General features: G+C 49.1%; 1 protein-coding gene across 5 annotated transcripts in view; it reads right to left on the reverse strand.

Annotated features, from left to right (window-relative positions):
- Positions 1-528: 528 nt before the first annotated feature.
- LOC118077161 (myogenesis-regulating glycosidase) overlaps positions 529-16,690 on the reverse strand; it is a 35,481-nt gene continuing 19,319 nt past the window's right edge. For all 5 annotated transcript variants that reach the window (XM_035100614.2, XM_060280400.1, XM_060280399.1 and 2 more), the window contains one exon: positions 529-4,674. In XM_035100614.2, coding sequence (XP_034956505.1) covers positions 2,417-4,453 — 2,037 coding nt within the window. In that variant the 5' untranslated portion in view covers positions 4,454-4,674 and the 3' untranslated portion in view covers positions 529-2,416. The remainder of the gene's footprint in view (positions 4,675-16,690) is intronic.

Below are 16,690 nucleotides of genomic sequence, written 5' to 3' on the forward strand. Positions count from 1 at the left end.
AAGCACAATACCCAAATATATCCAGGCTGGACCTTTAGCTTATGTCCGCTCTTCTTGTTGCATCTAGGAAGCGCCAAAGTTATCAGACCAAAAGGGGACCCATCTAAGCCCAGGCACCCTCATTCTCACCTGTCCCAGAGGGAAGCCTGCAAGCAGGAAATGAAGACAACAGCCTTCCACCAATGCTCACACCCCAGCACCCGGAATTCAGAGGTGCTCTGCCTGGACATGGAAGTTCCACTTTGCTGTCATGACTAATAGCCACTGTTGGATCTGTCCAGCATGGAAGTCTCATCTCTTTTAAGAGAGATCTAAGTTAGCGGTCAGCCCCTCCCCCCACCATGTGGCAGTGAGTTCCATAATCCCATACTTTCATAAGTGAAGGGTTTCCGTTACTGTTTATGCTGCCCTGAATAGGTTCCTCTGCATTCTGTTTTGCTGCTGGTTGCCATTCCCCGTGCTCATCGGCAGCAGAGAACGTCCTTCCTCTTTTCAGGATTCTGAGCCCTGCTCCTTTTAAAAAGCAAAATACATAGCTTGAGAGGGTGTAAAAATGGGAGCAAAAGGTCCTTAAGATATCTACCACTCAGGGAAGAGGGGAAATCGTAATGCGGCTTGTCAATTTCAAATATATGAAAGGATGTCATATGGAGGAGGGAGATTGTTTTCTGCTGCTCCAAAGAAGCGGACACGGAGCAATGGATTCAAACTTCAAGAAAGAAGATTCCACCTAAACATTAGGAAGAACTTCCTGGCAGTAAGAGCTGTTCGGCAGTGGAATTTGCTACCAAGGAGTGTGGTGGAGTCTCCTTCTTTGGAGGTCTTTAAGCAGAGGCTTGACAGGCATATGTCAAGAATGCTTTGATGGTGTTTCCTGCTTGGCAGGGGGTTGGACTGGATGGCCCTTGTGGTCTCTTCCAACTCTATGATTCTATGAATCCCCCCCCCCCAGGCAGTCACCATGATGCAATGGGGAGCCAAGTAGGAGCTTTTGGAGAGTAGATATCCCACCCTTTCAAAATTCCTTACTGCAGTTGGCTATAAGGATAAGGATTCCCCTCGTCAAACCCTAATGAAAACAATAACACACCAGGTTGCATTAGCTTCAGTTTGCCTTCCAGGAGGAGAAACCACGAACCTGCCCATTTGGCGCAGCATCACTTGGGAGCAGGAAGAACCATTTTTATTCCGTGTCCTATTAGTAAGTTAACAGCAGAGCTTTGATCCCCCTGCTCTCACCCTCCCCTAGCTGCCTCTTTGAACACACAAGAGTCACATGGGCTGCCAACAAGAGCTTGCCGTCTTGTCTGGAGGAGTCTGGCGATGCTCTTCTTCCTGGGAACCGTCCATGAGTTGAAAGTCAATCCTTTATTGGCAACGGAGCTGCAAAGGCACCTTTGAAAATAACCCCAGAGGAGACGCAGCAGCAACAGCAACAACAGCAGCAGCAAGGAAGGGCTTTGAGTCCCGATCCACACCTCTAAAACACACCTGCTTGCTGTGGGAGCAAGCATGTCATCCATATATTGGAGATTACTGTATTATCCTTTTTGCTAACCAAGGATTGCCTTGGAAAGAAGGTGGCTGGGAGCAGCAACAAGGGGAAGGCTGAGATGCCCGTCCTGTTCAAAAGCTCCAGAGCTGAGTAACCAGCCCAGCCTGGTAACTAAAGGCCTACACAACATGATAAGCCAGCCTCATCTAACATCAGACGAGGAATATATGTAAATGTGTGTGGATTTCTGTGCCTGTAATAAACTGAAGTTATACTCTTTAGGAAAACCTCCAGAGTTATTTCAAATAATAGCTTACTGCACTGTAAAATGTAAGGCTAGTTGTGCTATAGCAACCCTGAACACCTCCCTCTCTGGGGGAAGAACCCCTTCCCTAGAAGGGCAGGGATCCCTTGCTCATAGCTCAAGGTTTTCCCTTGGCTCATATTTGGAAAAGCTGCAGGCAGGGAACAGCTTCCCACAGCTTAAAGAAAGATCCAGTCTGGACGGTTTGGCTAACAGCCTGCTATGTGCACCCAGTCCGAGGCACCGGAGACTAGAGATGGGTTTGTAAATAATTGCAGCTGGCATTGCAAAGGCCCCCCAAGACCCACCTCGAGAAATGGAATAAATTTGCTTGGGGGAGAGATCCTGTGCAGTTATGGGCCTTGCGAGGGGAGACTGGAAAGACCGTTTCCTCGAATGTGCAAATCCCATGCCATTTTTATCCAGCATTTCTAGATCACAAGAACGAAGCTAGATCTTTACAGCATATGCAGGGACAAATACATAGCCATTTCCAGTTTCCCCCACTTCTGCCTCCTTAGTGGATTAGAATTATTCGTTGTTAATATCCTAGAATAAGGCCTGGTTGACTTTCACTAAGCTTCATAGCTGGTGGTGGCAGCAGTAGCTGAAGACTGTTAGGACACCCACACAAAATAAGCGACTTCATCCAAATCGACAGGATAATCCGTCACCAGGGTGGGTGTCTTTTCAAAGAGCTCCCCTTTGTAGCTGCGCCATTTGCCAGCTGGGATGTAAATGTCTCGCTCTTGCTTGCCCATCTCCAAGACGGGAGCCACCATCAGGGTGTCCCCAATGAGGAACTGGGAATCGATCTTGTGTGCAGCCTCATCGTGGGGAGAAATCCACCAGATGGGCCGGATGATGGGGTCCCCAGTGTCGGTGATCTCCCCGGCCAGCTCCAGCAAGAGGGGGGCAACCAAAGACTCGTGGAGCCTGGTGAACTTCAGGGCGATGTCGATGACCTCTCTGTCGTAAAGCCACGGTGGGATGGAGAACTGCATGGAAGGCATGAAGGCCGACAGCTCCAGCCATCGGATGTAGAGCTCTTGGTCCGGGATTTCCACCGCCCCATCCGTCTTGTTGGGAAAGAAGTTCCCGCCAATCATGTCGGCCGATATGAAAGGGTACCCCAGCATGCTGATGGTCAAGACGGTCGGTATCAAGGACTTCAGCCCAAGCTCATAGCCCCAGACAGAATCCCGGTCAATGATGCGGAAGAAGCAGGAGATGTTCTGAGACTGGTAGCCAACCCTCACCTCCGCTAGCTCGTAAAATGGGATGGCCATTTCCGTGTAGCGCCTGGACCAAATGCTGGGGTCTGACAAGGGGCGGAAGGTGCTGAACTGTTTGGGAAGGTAGCTGGTCTCTCCCGCATCAAACTTGAAGGAAGAGATGCCGTACTTACTCCGGAGTTGCCTCAGGTGGCTCTGGAACCAGTCCCTGGCCGCAGGGTTGGTGAAATCCAATATGGCGCCAATCCCGTTCCACCACTCGACCATAGCAGGAAGCCTCCCCGTTGGCTCCTTGATGAAAAGCTGCCTCTCTATGCCTACCCCAAAGTTGGAGGAATTGTAGTTTATGAACGGGTGCGTCCAGAGAGTGATCTGAAACCCATCTTCTTTGAGTTTCTTGAACGTCTCTGTCACGTTCGGGAACTTGACCGGGTCGAAGTCGAAGTCCCCGTACGCTTGTGTGTAGGTGTCGTCTATCTCAATGTGGCTCCAGTTGAACTTGTACTTTTTGATCTTCTCTGCAAAGCGCAGCAGCTTGTCCTGGTCGATGTCGTTTTTGTACAAGGCCCAGGTCGACCAGATCGGGTACTTGAAGGCGTTTTCCGAGGGGATCTTCGATGGCTTGTAGAAATACTTCCTCACCATGTACTTGTGGATGGAGGTCACATCGGAGCCGATGCAGACGCGGTAGCTCAGCTCGGGGAACGGCGGCTGCCCCAGCGGAGGCTTGTAGGGGGAATCTTTGTACCTGGCCTGGAAGACGAGGGACCTTTCGGAGGCGTTGAACCCGAGGTGGAAGGGCACAGAGTCGTTGATCTTGATGGCGGCTGCTTTGGAGGACAGCCAGTACCTCTCTAGGATCCCCCCAAAGCTGTTCCTGAAAGAATAGACATCGCTGGTCACAAAAGGCATGGGCTCCTGGGACCCGGGCAACTCAATGGGCCAGTGCTGCACGCTCATCTCGCAGCCCCCATACCAGTGGGCATCCCCCCAGAACATCTTGTGCTCCACCACGGTGTCCGCCGCAAACTCCTCCCACCGGACCCGGTAGCACATCACTGTGTCTTTTGGGGTGACGATCTTAATGAAGAAGTTGAGCTTCCCTTTGTCAGTCCTGGTGCAGGTAAGATTCGCACCCTCCCTGGAGCAAGACTCCAAGTCAAGGATGCCCGACTGGAAGGCCAGCCTGAAGACGACCTCCCCGTCCTGGTTTTTGATGGTGAAGCCGTCCTGATGGAGGTCCATCTGCTCTGTCTTCAGCCTCTCCGCCTTCCGAAGGGATGACACGTAGTAGCACCAGGCCACCACGGCTGCGATGAGCAGGATGAGGCCGAGCACGATGGCCACTATCATGGGTTTCAGCTCTTTGACTGGCTTCTGCTTCACGGGAGTGAAGTTCTCCGGCAGAAACGAGTACATGGTCGTGTCTTATCTGGAGGAGCTCTTTCCAAGACAGAGGTTGCGTCACCTTATCTGCAAGGGTCGGGGAGGGGGCTATATATCTATCTATCTTGTAGCAAAGGGCTCTCTGCCCTCCACTCCTTACGACCGGGTCTCTCTCATTGAAACAAAGGCATTTGTCTTCGTTAGAATACACACCATTTTCTTTCCGGTCCAATTCAATGCCAGAATTCGATGATCTGGAAGTCAAGAAGGGGGAAAAGAGGGAGAGTGATGAAAGGAGGTCATGAAAATGATGGAGAGAAAACAGGTCCCCCCCCCAACCTTTAAGGACACATTTCAGAATCGACGAACAAAATACAAATATCACTGAATTAAAACATGTTCAGAATCTCCTCCCACTCCCAACAGGCAAATCATGTATATAAAAAAACAAGAAAAACAGGCAATCCGGAAACAATCCACCTCAAAAGTAAAAAACAAAAAAACACCCCTCAATTTACAACTGAATAAAAACTAAAAACTGGGAGGGGCCAGGAGCCAAGACTGTGGTGCCCACAAGTGCCGTGTTGGGGACCCCAGATTTAAAAGGTTTATATGTCCTTTACTTTAGTGTATCCACTGGTGGCCTATTAAGTTGCCCTGGCTGTCTAATCACTGGGTTTTATGAATGCAAGGCCTCATAACCCAGTGGCTGCTTTTGCCAGGTGAAAATATCTGGGGGTGGGGCAACACCATAGCAAGGGAGCCAATGGCACAGATTTGCTTCCATGTGGCTGGAATGCCATAACCCCACCCCACCCCGGAACACACACACACACACACACACACACACACACACACACCTGTAGCGACAACTGCCCTGCTGCCTTTATGCCTGAATTTGGCACAACACATTGCCTTTTACCTAGGTGGTAATGCAAATCCTAGAATGCCCCCCCCCCCATATTTGCATTAGAGGACAAATGCAGGATTGGGAAGTCTCCTGTTTGCCTGTACAAATGAGAACTGCTCCCTTGAGCTTCGGAGACAGATATGTTCCCGTCTCCAATAACAGGGATCCTGCAGTCCCTGGCCTTTAAATCCATTACAGGCAGTTCTGCACAAGGCTGCTTAAATGCACACAGACACATCATTTAAATCTGGGGCCCTCCAGGAATGCCCCCCTTTTTTACTGTGCATTGCTGGTGATTTGTGCTCAGGATAGTGTCGGGGCGGTTACATGCAAACCCACTTTCAATACTGTTTGCTACAGGGATACAGTCAGTAGGTGGGAATTAGAGCAGGGATCAGGAATTTTTTTTAAGCCATGGGCCAGTCTATTGCCTCTCAGACCTTGTGGCGGGCTGGAGAAGTGGCACGGGGGGGGGAGCTGGAATAATAATAATAATTTATTATTTATACACCGCCAATCTGGCTGGATTTCCCCAGCCACGCTTGGCGGCTTCCAACAGAAGTATTAAAATACAATAATCTATTAAACATTAAAAGCTTCCCTAAACAGGGCTGCCATCAGATGTCCTCTGAAAGTCTGGTAGTTGTTTTTCTCTTTTACATCTGGTGGGAGGGCGTTCCACAGGGCGGGTGCCACTACCGAGAAGGCCCTCTGCCTGGTTCCCTGTAACTTGGCTTCTCGCAGTGAGGGAACTGCCAGAAGGTCCTCGGCACTGGACCTCAGTGTCCGGGCAGAATAAAGAAGAGTCTTTCTCCCCACCCCACACCCCAACCGCTGCACTTACCTACCCTGGGGCTGCCGCAGCTGCCGCCACCGCCGCTGCTTCTCATGGGTAGGCAGAGCAAGCTCATCTGCTCTCCTCTCTGGCCCACAGGAGTACCAGAGCGGCGGCAGCAGCAGCGGCGGCTGGAAGATGAGCAGCGCAAAAGGGCTGGCTCCGGACAGGGGCTGCTTAAAATGGTGCTCAGCCAGCTCAGCCCAGCCCCCTTCCTCCTCTAGGCAGGGCGGGGAGAAGCCAGGAGGAGGGAGGGAAGAGACACCCTGCGGTGTGTGTGACGGAGGGGGGGGAAGAAATGGCGCTGGGGGGGGGAATGGCACACCACAAATGAACAGAATCCCCACGTCGATCCACGGACAGTCCGCGGGCCAGATCCTGAAGTCAATTGGGCCTGATCCGGCCTGTGAGCCTTAGTTTGCCGACCCCTGAATTAGAGGGCGTCAGACTTCGACTAAGCTAAATCTAGGAGAAGCTTGCCAATGGCAGCAATGGAACTGAGCTTTCTCAGGGAAAGAGGGCAGGTCCTCCTTTGCCAGAGATATCAAAGTAGGGGTCAGATTGCACTGAGTGGTGGCTTGAACCGGGTGACCTCAGAGGTCCCTCCCTGCTCAGTGAAGTAAAAGGAGGTGGCCTTGAGACATCTGCTGCAATGAAGGCAGCTGCAGAGTTGTTTGTTCGCTCAGAGCCAAAAGCGCTGTTCTCAGCACCTCCATGAAGCCATGCTAATTAATATCTTACCAAGGGTGACGCTAAATAGGGATCCCAAACCTGCAAAATCAGGTTTCGCCTTTCGCTGGAAGAGGAACGCGTAACCCGGAGGGAGGTTTCAGGTTACGGCTGGCATTGGGAGCGCCTCTCCCACTTCCGATGTGATGTTGTCATCGGCCAGAGATGCAAGTTATTATTTGCTAATAGACCCTGGGGCCTCTCTAGGGAATATTCCTATGGGGTAGCTGTCCTGCCTGCCTCTCCACACTTGCTCCTGTTGCTGCTCGGAACAGTATCAGCTGCCAAAAGATGGGCCTGCTAATCCCAGTTTCTGCGATGGAATATCCAGCCACAGCACTTGGCTGGCTGTTTTTCCCTCGCTTTGGTCAAGTGCAGATGGCATGGGTCTAGGAAAGGGTCTCCAATTCTGGCTCCAACGCAACATTTCTAGACAGGTGACTCGTGAAACAGGTCACCTGAATGGATACCCGAGTCAAAACGTAAGCCCTACCTACATTTAAACATTTAAAGCAGTATCATCACCATCATCATTTTATTATTTATACCCTGCCCATCCCGGCTGGGTTTCCCCAGCCACTCTCGGTGGCTCCCAATAGAACACTAAAAACAGAATAAAACTTCAAACATTAAAAACTTCCCTATGCAGGGCTGCCTTCAGATGTTTTCTAAAAGTCAGGTAGTTGTTTATTTCCTTCCTTGACATCTGTTGGGAGGGTGTTTCACAGGGTGGGCACCACCGTCGAGAAGGCCCTCTGCCTGGTTCCCTGCAACCCCACTTCTCGCAGGGAGGGAACTGCCAGAAGGCCCTTGGAGCTGGACCTCAGTTTCCGGGCTGAACGATGGGGGTGGAGACGCTCCCTCAGGTATACTGTTTAGGCCATTTGGGGCTTTCAAGGTCAGCATCAACACTTTGAATTGTGCTCGGAAACGTACTGGGAGACAACGTAGGTCTTTCAGGACCGGTGTTATATGGTCTCGGTGGCCACTCCCAGTCCCCAGTCTAGCTGCCGCATTCTGGATTAGTTGTAGTGTCTGGATCACTTTCAAAGGTAGCCACATGTAGAGCTCATTGCAGTAATCCAAGCGGGAAGTAACTAGAGCATGCACAACTTTAAACACTTGTGGCTTCCCCAAAGAAACCAGGGAACTGTGGTTTGATAAGCAGGCTGAGTTTTTGGAGACCCCTGTTCCCTAAACAGAGCTACAGTTCCTCAGAGGGATGGGTTAACAGTCTGTTCCTCTCCCCAGGGAATTCTGGGAACTGTCCAGCAAATTCACCAGTTAGTTGAAGCAGGGAGAGCAATCATAAATTTGGGTGGCGGAAAAATGCAGGCTGGACCCGAAGATGATTTGATGAACCACAGCCATACAGAGAAGTGCAGATAAGTAGTTGCCCCATCAAGCTCACCCAGCAGCACGGACTAAATAAATCTTTTCATCCCTTTAACTCCTAGCTTTTCAGTTGTTTTCAATAATGGGATTATGGCAGCATTAGAAGAGATTAGCCACAGCAAGCGGCAGATTTAACCAAAGGAAGCTTTCAGCTGCCAAGTCCCAGCACTAAGGGCGGGTTGACGGAGGGGAGGAAGAGGCGGGAGGTCACTCTGCGACCCATTAAGGGCACTACTCAATTAAAGGCTTCAATTAATCATGTGAGAGTTTTCTCTCGTTTAAATATGCATAAATTTGCTATCTGGAGAAGAGAAGCACTGGGCTGCATCCAGAGAATCATGACGGATGCTTCCTTAGTGGGATTTATTATTCTTAGACGTTGCTCCAACACGGGGTGTGGGTCTGGAAAGGCCCCTTTGCATTCCACAAAACCACCCTGGTGCTGCGTCAGGCCAGTGGTCCACCGAGTCCAGCATCCTGTTCTCGCAGTGGCCACCCAGATCAGGCATCCCCAAACTGCGGCCCTCCAGATGTTTTGGCCTACAACTCCCACAATCCCTAGCTAACAGGACCAGTTGTCGGGGAAGATGGGAATTGTAGTCCAAAACATCTGGAGGGCCAAAGTTTGGGGATGCCTGATCCAGATGCTGATAGCAGATCGTACGAGCAGGATCTGGGCGCATCAGCAGCACTCTCCCCGTCCAGCAACTGGAATGCAGAAGCACACGTCCCAAAACAGAGTTGCAACCCTTACTTGAAAGGCTGACAGGCTCAGCAGATGATCATTCCAAGTCCAGATTCCAAGGTACATGAGGGAGGAGAGAGTTTCATGATCGAACGGAAGCTATAGGGATGTTCTGACACATCCCCTCCTACGAAGCTTTTAAAGACAGGGCAGAGTGATCTCATTTGTGGGACTTTCTAACCCTTTGAGTTTGCTGCATATGGTCACTCCATCTGGGGGGGAGGGGGGCTCATTTAATCCCTGTGGGATATCCAGCCGCATATAACCAGCATGCTTAAATCTAATTAATGCATGAAGAGTAGAGGAAGCTGTCCTGCCAGGCTTAGCCAGGTCACTCCCCCTCACCTTGGGAGGAAGGGCTAATAATAATAATAGTAATAATGATCTATTTCTTATATCCTGCCAATCTGACGTGATTGCCCCAGTCTTTGTTCTTCCCATTCCACCATGTGGAACCCTACATCTTTGTGTTTCTATACAAATAATTTGGAAACATTTACCACTTTTGGAACCTAAGTTTCACTGCCTGTGTTTTTCTTGCTGCTGTATGGGAAAACACATGAATTTGATCTTTGAAGGGTATGTAAGTAAACCACTTTTAACGTACCAAATGCACGGTTTCTGCCTATGCTAAGGGGAATGGGGAACTTTGGAAGCCGCTTAGAAGGGGCTATTTAAAAGGTCTGTCAGACAATATTTCCACGCTTTACTTAGCTGCATATTTAAATATCTGCCGGGGATCTCTCACCAGAGAGTACTTGCCCCAAACCTGGATCTAGGCATCCAGGGAATTCTCCTTTTCTGTAGTCAAATACTGTATTTTTCTTTTCACCAAATTACAACAAAATACCAACAATCCCATCTACAAAGCTTGGCAATGAGTCCCTTGGCAATGAGACTGTTCCGTGGCTCCTTGGCAATGAGGCTGTGTCCTGCCCCTCTGCCTCCAGCTCCGATGCCCCTCCTCCTGTCCTGTTCAGCCTCATCCTCTGGCTGGTCCAGGTCCTTCCCTTCTCCCTGATGAGGCCAGCAGGCCTGCTTCCTCCTCTCTGACACCTAGAGACAGAAGGGGGGGCCTTCTCCCCTCCATCCCTGCTGGCTCCTCCATCTGTTCCTTCTGCTTCCTCCTCTCGAGTCTGGGGATGACAACTCATGCCAGTTTCTGTAGGAGCCAAAAGGCCCACAACACATGCTGCCTCAGAACAGTGGAGGCAGAACAGAGGGACCATGGTTAGTAGGGTGGGTCATAAAAAACTTTTTTTGGAAAATGTTTCCTCCCTTGATCTTATATCAGGCGTATGGTATAAACATAGTCAAATTTCAAATTTGGGACAAATCGGTTAATATTTAGACCCTGCTCCTACAGATTGAAATTTTGCCTCACTACGAGTGATGAAAACATAGGAATTTGATTCATTTATACCTAAGTACAATTTATACCTAAGTAATTAAGTATAATGTGATGTTTTGATGCAACACATAATATGAGTGGTGTTTTATTGTTTATTGTTTATGTTTACTTGTTTAGTACACAGTTTGCTTAATTGTTCCATATAATTTGTTCAAAACCATTGGTTTTTCATGGAAATTATCAACATGTTTTATCTTAAATAAATAAATATTGCAGAAAATAATAGTATGCAACTATTATTGCTCTACATGAAATCTAAAATTCATGTTTATTAGTTCACAATTTAACATACTGTCCCAAATTTGAAATTTGACTATGTTTATACCATACGCCTGATATAAGATCAAGGGAGGAAACATTTTCCCAAAAAAGTTTTTTATGACCCACCCTAATGGTTAGCAGCCACTGAGAGACTTATCCTTTCCCATCCATCGTATACTGGCCCATCAGCTGAACAACATAGAATTGCAGAGTTGGAAAGGAACCCCAAGGGTCATTTAGTCCAAACCCCTGCGATACCTTGGATACAACCCAAATGTTTTTCAAAGCCAGCTGCCTGGTTAATCGGGAGCACCACTTTAATTGAACAAAAGGTTCCGCGGCTAATTGGAGGTCTTTAAGCAGAGGCTTGACAGGCATATGTCTAGAACAGGCATCCCCAAACTGCGGCCCTCCAGATGTTTTGGCCTACAACTCCCATGATCCCTAGCTAGCAGGACCAGTGGTCAGGGATGATGGGAATTGTAGTCCAAAACATCTGGAGGGTCGAAGTTTGGGGATGCCTGGTCTAGAATGCTTTGATGGTGTTTCCTGCTTGGCAGGGGGTTGGACTGGATGGCCCTTGTGGTCTCTTCCAACTCTATGATTCTAATTAAAACCAGGGATGAAGAACCTTTAGATGTTATTGGCCTCCCTGTTCAGATCAGTCCCAGCCAGCATGTCCAATGGTCAGAGAGGATGAGACCTGGTAGTCCAATGAGATCAGGAAGAGCCACAGATCCCCCCCCCCCGATTAAATGGATGGATCAACTAATATAGCATCCTCTTACTCATCGTCTCTCCCCCCCATTTCACTCTTGTGCATCATTTCTCTACTTCAGGAATGATAGATGCTTGAAAACAAATATGACAGAGATGCCCGGTGGGTGATTAATATGTTCACGCCTCCAATGACAAAGTATTTCACAGGCAGCTTCTTTTCAAGTCCATAAGAAATTTGCACATTCTCCCCCGTCCTTTTCTATGGCAGTGGATCCTGGGAGAAAAAACAAGATTGCTAAAAATATCATTTCCCTCCCGTTGCAGTCGAGCTTTTCCTGTTTCATCTAGAAATCAAAGTCACGTTAAGCAAAAGAGGAAGGCTGGTTTTCTAGGGGGTGACACAAAAGTGCCGGGTCCTCGCACCAGGGCAGGGAAGTCAAAACGTTTGGTTTTCATCCCATTGCAAGCTGTTCCAAAAGGAGATGAGCTACGGAAGGCCTGAACAGATGTAGGACAGGACTGAAGGTTAGAGAAAGGACACCGAACTTAAATCCAGCCCACTCTGCTCAAACATATGAAAGCCAAAGTATAGGGTCTCCCCAGCAAGGGAGACCAGGCTCTATCACCAGGCTGGGCTATTCCTGTGGACTTTTCAGAACTTGGTGTCTTTCTGGATTTGCCAAATATTGTTTTTAGTTTCTGGCCTTGTTTAATACAGGTGCTTTACAGCGCCTGCTTGCTGTAAAGCAAGCCTGCTTGCTTTTACTGAATTTCTTGGGTGTATTTTTGTTTTTTTTAGCAAAAGGCAGAAATGTATTGCAATAATTATTAACCATAAGCAACAACAATGATGATGCCGGCAAGAGAATCTTCAGGCTGCAAGAATAGGGTTCCTAGCAAACTCACGGCCTGGGTAAGACTTGAAATATCGGAGGCGCTTCCCCCATGAAAGAGGGAGAAAGCTTGTTTTCTGCTGCCCCAGAGGGCAGGACCCAAACCAATAGATTCAAATTACGAGAAGGGAGATTCTGACTAAACATTAGGAAGAACACTCTGAAGCTAAGAGCTGTTCAGCAGTTGAATGGTCTCCCTCGGAAAGTGATGGACTCTCCTTCCTTGGAGGTTTATAAACAGAGCAATTCTTGCATTGCAGGAATTTGGACTAGCTAACCCTTTGTGTCCCTTCCAACTCTACAGTTCTATGATTTGATGAAGATTTGAATCCAGGACTACTTCCCTGACACTCAAGCTACCACGTTACATTAACCCCACCCCCGATAAATGAGCTGTTATTCTGCATCTCTGGACTCAGCTAGATTGGTAACTGAAAAGCGATTTACATGCGTTGTATATGCAATGTAACATTGTGCCACCAGATGGCGCTGTGGAGTCCTCTTTTTCTCTACCTGTTTTCCCTGTTTAAATTTACCACGCATTTATCTGAAACGCTTCTTTGATGTGTTTAGACCCAGCCTACTGCCTCGCTCTTCTCTCCCCACGTTCTTCTCTGTTCGCATTGCTCAGAAATTAATTCCTCGAGTATGTTTGCAACAGTGCATCAAGGCAGACGAGGAAGGCTGCAAAGGAGGCGGCAAGAGGATATTCCAGCGTTTGGAGAATTTGTTTTGGGTGCAGACAGGTTTCTGGTCTGCCTCATCCTAGTCCTCAGGCCCCCAGCTACAAAGTTCCTCGCGCTGCCTCTGCCCTGTGCCAGCAACGCAACGGCCTCTGCCAGAAGGCTCATGCGTTTCGTAACAAGAGCAACAAAGAATCTTGTGATTAGGAGAGCGAGCTGGAAGAATCCAAGAGGGGCTTCCAAAAGACTGTCAGTGCAGCATCACTTGCCAGCCAAGTTGGGCTGCAGGCTAGAATACACTTCGGAGCAACTGAGTTTCTCGTGTCCAAGGGTGAGAGACACAGTTTGACATGAGCTCTTGACTGGGCTTTCCATACTAGTTTTCAGTGCCAGATTTACGTATAAACTAAACAAGCTGTAGCTTAGGGCCCCACTCTCTTGGCCCCCCCCCCCATTTTTTAAAAGAAATAATAAAAAATGGGATGTACATTTCCAAATAAAATAAAACCTACATACAGCAACAGTGTTTTGTGTTGTGTAGGCTCCTATGATAAGTAAAGGGCCCCATTACCTTCAGTAGCATAGGGCCTCATCAAACCTAGATCCGGCCCTTCTAGTTTGCCACAACAAATGAGCTGTAATTGGAAGCTAGCAGCTGCAAACAGACTGCGTTCTCTTGGCTGCGTGAGATTCAGAAGATCCTGAGCTTCGTTTGCTGTCCATCTTCACCAATGATAATGCTGATCTTATAATTTACTTGCTTGTCACCTTATAATTGCCCAGGGATGGAGGACTAACTTGCCCTAACTTGCCCTTTCCCCTTCATACCTGGTTTGAAGAAGGTCTTATTTATTGCAATATCCGAAAAAACTCGTTCTTTACGAGTTTCCAAGTGCAAAGACAAACCTACGCAGCTACAACGGCGGTCTTTCCAAACATATATCAAAAGACACCGTTGTTGGGCTCTTGCAAAGTATGGTTTTGCCTGGATTTGGCAGCACTCCAGGACTTACTATCGACTTCTCTGTTGTGCTTATGTGCAATCCTGATCTTACTATTCCTGGCATTGTTTTCAATCTCTCTGCAACAAGCTTTCCTCTGTTCTCCATCGTTTTCTTAAGTTGCGGCACATATGATTGTTGTGTATTGAGTCAAAGGATTTTATCTCTGTATTATTATTGTCTGTATTTGCATTAGGATAAAGTAACTGCCTTTTGGTTCCAGAGGGTACAGCTACTATTGGTTCATTTAAGCTGCTGTATTTGGATCCTCTGTCTTATTGGTTCCCTCCAAAAGGCAGCACTGTGATTGCCTGATATTGTTCCCTCCAAAATGTATCCCCTTCTAGCTAGTTCCCTGTCCCTATAAATGTAGCCTTCCTGCCCTCACAGTCAGTCTTGTTCACTTTAATAAAGAGCTGTTACTAGAGAACTGTCTCCAGCATGTTTTGTCAAGAGAGCTGAAATCACAAACCCCACGTCACAACAACTGGCGACGAAGGTGGGATCCGGAATGCTGAGGAGCGGTTAAACACAGCCCTGCCTCAGAGTCCGGATTGCAGCTTAGAACAAGACTCACTGGCCAGCTGAGAAGACGACCCTGCCCGCTAGGACAATGGAGAGTCCAAGGGTATTGGAGCCCTTCCAGCCATCAGAGCCCCACACGTGGGAAGACTACGTCGAACGCTTCGAGTTCTTTGCAGTGGCTCAAGGGATCACCGATGCCAGCAAAAGAAGGGCCACATTCCTGAGCTACTGTGGGCCCGAGACCTTCAAGCTGGCCAAGGCATTACTTGCTCCAGCGAAGCTGAGTGAGACATCTCTCAAAGATATTCTTGCCTGCCTAACAAGCCACTTGGCGCCTACTGAGACCAAGATGGCCCGGCGGATGGAGTTCCATAAGAGGCAGCAGCGTGCTGGGGAGTCTGTATCCGCATTTCTGGCTGAACTCCGGAAGCTCGCTCAGCACTGCGGCTTCCAAAATCTGGAAGAGACTCTCCTGGATCGGTTTATTGGCGGTCTGAGCAGCAAGAAAGCCAGAAGACGCATCGTGGCTAAAGAAGAGGTTACCCTTGCTTCAGCCTTGAAGGAGGCCACCGCCACGGAGAATTATGAAAGAGAGGAGCTTGATGCCAGTCGCAAGGCCACTAAGCCACAGATAGAAGTTGCGCATGCCATGGACGAGCTAGAGGCTACTCCGAGCCAGAGCCCAGTCCGTGGGGTCGAGTTGGTGCGTCAGGCCTGCACAGTGCACAAAGATCGCCGAGGCGGTTGTCCAGGTTGTGGCGGAAACCATGAGCGGAAGAGTTGTCGTTTCAGGGATGCTATGTGCCGGACGTGCGGAAAGACGGGTCACATCGCCAGGGTCTGTAGATCGGCGGCGTCGGGAGTGACAGGAGCACCTAGACTGGAGCATCGCAGACCGCCCACAGCACCTCGTTTCCTAAAGGACTGCCACTACGTAACGGAGATCAACGGGAGGGCCGTGCAGTTTCCAGCGCAAGGCAAGGCACACGTCAAGGTGAAGATTGAGGGTCAGCAGTGCGACATGGAGGTGGACTCCGGATCTGCATTCACCATCGTGTCGGACCAGACCGCGAAGACATTCTTCCCCAGGGGTAAGTTGCCCCCTCTGGAGCCCTTCCCGGCAACCTTGCAGTCGTACTCAGCAGGCCGCATCCATGTTATGGGAATGTGTGCCGTGAGAGTACAGTTCCGGGACAAACAGGCTGTACTCAAACTGGTGATTGCGAAGGGCAGTCGCCCCAGTCTCCTGGGCACTGACTGGTTCCCCGCCCTGGGACTGAGTATCTCAGGGCTAAATTCAATCCAAACCTGCCCTGAGATGAGCGAGGCATTATGCAAGGAATTTGCTGGTCTCTTTAATGGAAAACTGGGTTGTTATAAAGGGCCCCCAGTTGACTTCGAGTTGGATCCCGGGGTGGCCCCAATCCGACTCAAACCAAGGCGAGTGCCATTTGCACTGCAACCCAAGATCGAGGCAGAGCTGGATAAATTGGTCAAGCAGGGAGTTCTCTCACCCGTGGACTCTGCTAAGTGGGAGACTCCAATCGTCATGCCCCTTAAAGCAAATGGGGAAGTCAGGATATGTGCAGATTACAAATGTACTATCAATAAGGCACTCAGGGGAAACTCATACCCCATTCCAGTCGTATCACATCTGTTGGCTAAACTGGCTGGGGGCAAGGTGTTCGCCAAAATTGACCTGGCACAAGCTTACCAACAGCTGCCAGTAACCCCACAATCAGCGGAAGCACAGACTATTGTCACACATAAAGGGGCGTTCAGAGTTAACAGATTACAGTTCGGAGTTTGTGTGGCCCCAGGGATTTTTCAAGGGCTCATGGAACGCCTGTTAAGGGGTCTGCCGGGGGTCTTGCCATTTTTTGATGACGTTTTGATTGCTGGAAAAGACCCACAGGAACTGGTTGCGCGTGTCCGTGCAGTGTTGCTCAAGTTCAAGGAGGTGGGGTTGCAACTGAAAAAAGAAAAATGCAGTTTTGGGGTGCCAACTGTGGATTTCTTGGGGTTTAAAATTGATGCATCAGGCATCCACCCCACAGATGCTAAGATTAAGGCCATCATCGAGGCACCACGACCACAGAACAAGACGGAGTTGCAGTCATTCCTGGGACTTATTAACTTTTATCATTCATTCTTACCCCAGA

Source organism: Zootoca vivipara, chromosome 11 (assembly GCF_963506605.1).
Source record: "Zootoca vivipara chromosome 11, rZooViv1.1, whole genome shotgun sequence".
NCBI classification, from domain to species: Eukaryota; Metazoa; Chordata; class Lepidosauria; order Squamata; family Lacertidae; genus Zootoca; species Zootoca vivipara.